Below are 3,364 nucleotides of genomic sequence, written 5' to 3' on the forward strand. Positions count from 1 at the left end.
TAATTAGGATCAGAGTTAAACAAAAATAAACGTAAAAGATATATTTCCGTGGATGAGATGAGATATCCAGCTCGAGAATGAAAACTGTGTTGGATCTTGTCATCTACAGACTACAAGTGCAACGATCACTCACACAACTCTCTCAGAAGTCGATGGGGACAAAGCGGATAGCCTGTCTAGTCCGAAACGTGTAGTAGCTTAGTAGCTTTGTAGAAACAAAAGCAAATTGTAACACACTATTATAAGATAAAAGAAGATTCAATTGTTTTCATTTGGGATTCAATGGCGTTAACTCCAAAGTATCTGAATGAAACAAAACTGAATCATATCATGATACAATTTGGCTTCTGCCAGAAACAATCAAATCAATCTGCTGATCCTCATATATTAGCCTCGATGAATTCCCGGTACTCTTTCTTCATCTTCACACCCGATATAGTCCTGCACACACTCGTCATCTTTAGCCAAACCTGATCACAATAATCCTATTAATGAAAGAACGCATCCCAACCTGAGCATTTCCTTGTTCTTGAAGAACTGCACACATGGCGTTCCCATGATTCCGGCTGCTTCAGCAATTTCTTGATCTTCCTCTATATCAATCTCAACAAAATGCACATCATTGTTATGCTCATCGACCACCTGCAACAGCAATAAGACTAATGTACCGATGGTTGGAAAATCAGGAAAGAAGCAAATGCTTAGTCAGGAAGAGTCACCTTGTTCAAGATTGGCTTCAGAGTCCTACAGGGGCCACATGTTGGCGACGTGTATAATACACATATAACTCTTGAACTCTCATGGTATAACTTTCTAAGAGCATACTAAAAGCAGGGAAAGTGGGAAACAAAACACAAGACGTAAGATGTGAGGCAGAGAAAATGCTTGTAATAAAAAGTTAATAAGGTTCATATAGATCACCTGTCCCCGATGCTTTGTAAGAGTAACGTCGAACTTTTCTTGGACATCCCGCTGTGTGAACTCTTTCTTGGTCTCTTCAGTTTGTGGCTGCCACATGGCAAAACATGAACATTGAAAGAGTGCAAGCCTTGTGAAGTATGCAAATGAATACATTAATTTTTGACAATATCATTCATACCTGGTGAAATTCAACAAGAAGATTGTTACTTGTGAGGTATCTCTCAGCTGACAAAGCGGCTATGCATCCTGATCCAGCAGCAGTTACAGCTTGTCTCCATTCATGGTCCTAGAATGAGAAATGGGATAGTAGCTCACACAATTATCGAACCAATATGACTTCAAAGAGTTAATAGCAATACCGAAATATAACTAAAAGTTCCAAAGCATAACCTGCACATCTCCTGCAGCAAATACACCTTCAACTGATGTATTAGATGTTCCTTCGCGAACCAACACGTACCCCGAGCTGTCGAGTTCCACTTGGCCTTCCAGTAACTGACTATTCGGCGAATGTCCAATTCCATAAAACAATCCTTTTGCCTCGAGCTCGGTTTCTTCTCCGGTATCAACTCTTCTGAGTAGAAGGCCAGACATCTGTCCCTTGGTGTTGCTCAATACGTCCACCGTTTCCGTGTTGTAATGCACTGTGATGTTTGGATTGTTGTTCACTCTGAAACATTCGCCATAACCAACCTGTTAAAAAAACACTCAGGGTGTTGAAAAGACTCAACTTACAGTGTGCTCATTAGTCTATAATCCCAAATCCCAACAACGACGGAGATAAGCGTTTTACTGGTTGGTTATAGAATGTTCTGATTTGGTTTTCTAACTCCACAGCCTGACAAATTACATTTCCTAGAGTAAAGTATGACTCCGAAGCTAATAATACAATAACCAGTAAACACTCACCTATCTTGCATGGCCTTGGAGGCTCTCAACTGGTCTCTACGAACAAGCAAATGAACATGACCAGCATATTTCGTGAGGTACAAAGCTTCCTCTGTCGCCGTATCTCCTCCTCCAACCACAGCGAGTACTTGCCCCTTAAACAAAGGCGAAGCGCCATCACAAATCGCACAAGCACTAATTCCCCTACTCCAGAACTCTTCCTCTCGCGGTAGTCTCAGCCTCTTTGCTGTAGCTCCGGTGGCATAAATGATACTATGGCACTTGACCTACAAAACCAAACCCAAATAATAACAACTCCGTCAGTATAAACACAACACTGGTTGATATACAAAGAGATTTATCAATGTGTATAGAACCTCACAAACTAATCCTAAGAGCTTATGTTCATCAGATCAACGAAAAAGCATCTGCACTAGAAGAACTAATGAAATCTCCAAGACTATCAACACTAGTCTCTACCTTCAATAGTGTTAAACACACATCTTGAATCTCTACCTACTTTGAACTAACAAAAGGAGTGACATGCAGAGAAAAATAATCACCTTACGTTCACTACTCTGCACAGTAAAAGGAGCAGTTCCTACACTAAGAGACTCAACATCCTCTGGATACAACTCTGCTCCCCACCGCTCAGCCTGCTTCCTCATACTACACAAAATCAAAAAGACTGACTCAGAAACTGATCAGTGAATCAAAATGCTTATATTGATCATATCCAATTCCTCACTTCTCCATTAAATCAGGACCAGTAATCCCCTCAGGGAACCCCGGAAAATTCTCAACCTCGGTGGTCGTCATCAACTGTCCGCCGGGAACTCCGCCCATCTGATACCCTTCGAAAACCACCGGCTTCAAATTGGCTCTCGCGGCGTATATAGCCGCCGTGTAGCCGGCGGGACCGGAGCCTATAATCACTACGTTCTCGATCACCTCGCCTGCCAAAATTAGGAGCTCGATTACTCGTGCGGCACTGCAAAGTACACAGTCGAAAGAGTAAGTAATAAGATTACCTGAAGAAGACGGTGAATCGGCGGAAGCGGAGACGCTGAGGCGAGGGAGGGAATCTGAGCGAGTTCGGCGGAGGATGAACGGGGAACCGCGGCGTGAAGTAGTGAGAGAGAAGAGATGAGGCGGAGGAGAGAGGGCGGCGACTCGGTGAGTCGACACGGAGCCGAGTCCGATGCCTGCAGCCATTTGTTTTTTGCCCTTCTTCACCTTACGCGCCAAAGCATATTATCTCTTTGCTCTTTTAGTCCTCATGTTTAAGAGCTTCTCAGCCGTTGGATCTAAGAGTTCTCTCTTTTGGTGACACGTGTCGATTGTAGAGATGTGTGTTGTTGACGGAGGATAATCCAATTGCATTTTAATAAGTGGACGGACGCTTTAGCCTTTTTCTTTATCTATTAGGCGGTCAATGGGCTGGATATTGGGTTTCACCTTTGGAGAGCTATTTTGTTTTTTGTTTTTCTTGGCTACTTGTTGTGATCATCATGATTCATGAATACAAAAATGTTGAGAGATTATATAAACATGA

General features: G+C 42.6%; 1 protein-coding gene across 1 annotated transcript; it reads right to left on the reverse strand.

Moving 5' to 3' along the window:
- Positions 1–222: 222 nt before the first annotated feature.
- On the reverse strand, positions 223–3,063 carry LOC106327945 (NADPH-dependent thioredoxin reductase 3-like). The gene is made up of 10 exons (XM_013766269.1): positions 2,841–3,063; positions 2,558–2,765; positions 2,373–2,478; positions 1,831–2,096; positions 1,312–1,591; positions 1,100–1,207; positions 922–1,008; positions 720–824; positions 512–642; positions 223–441 (listed from the first exon to the last, which is right to left on the reverse strand). The coding sequence occupies exons 1-10, from the start codon at positions 3,022–3,024 to the stop codon at positions 381–383; spliced, it is 1,536 nt and encodes a 511-aa protein (XP_013621723.1). The 5' UTR covers positions 3,025–3,063; the 3' UTR covers positions 223–380.
- Positions 3,064–3,364: the final 301 nt, after the last annotated feature.

The sequence above is a fragment of the Brassica oleracea genome, chromosome C3 (genome assembly GCF_000695525.1).
Source record: "Brassica oleracea var. oleracea cultivar TO1000 chromosome C3, BOL, whole genome shotgun sequence".
Classification (NCBI taxonomy): domain Eukaryota; kingdom Viridiplantae; phylum Streptophyta; class Magnoliopsida; order Brassicales; family Brassicaceae; genus Brassica; species Brassica oleracea.

What these genes read in the sequence shown, in the direction of transcription:
- LOC106327945 (XM_013766269.1), bottom strand. Translation starts at nt 3,024, where the DNA reads ATGGCTGCAGGCATCGGACTCGGCTCCGTGTCGACTCACCGAGTCGCC. An exon ending in TGCAGAGTAGTGAACGTAAG is followed by an intron (nt 2,097 to 2,372) that starts GTGATTATTTTT and finishes TTGGTTTTGTAG; the next exon opens with GTCAAGTGCCATAGTATCAT. An exon ending in TTCTTGTTGAATTTCACCAG is followed by an intron (nt 1,009 to 1,099) that starts GTATGAATGATA and finishes GCCATGTGGCAG; the next exon opens with CCACAAACTGAAGAGACCAA.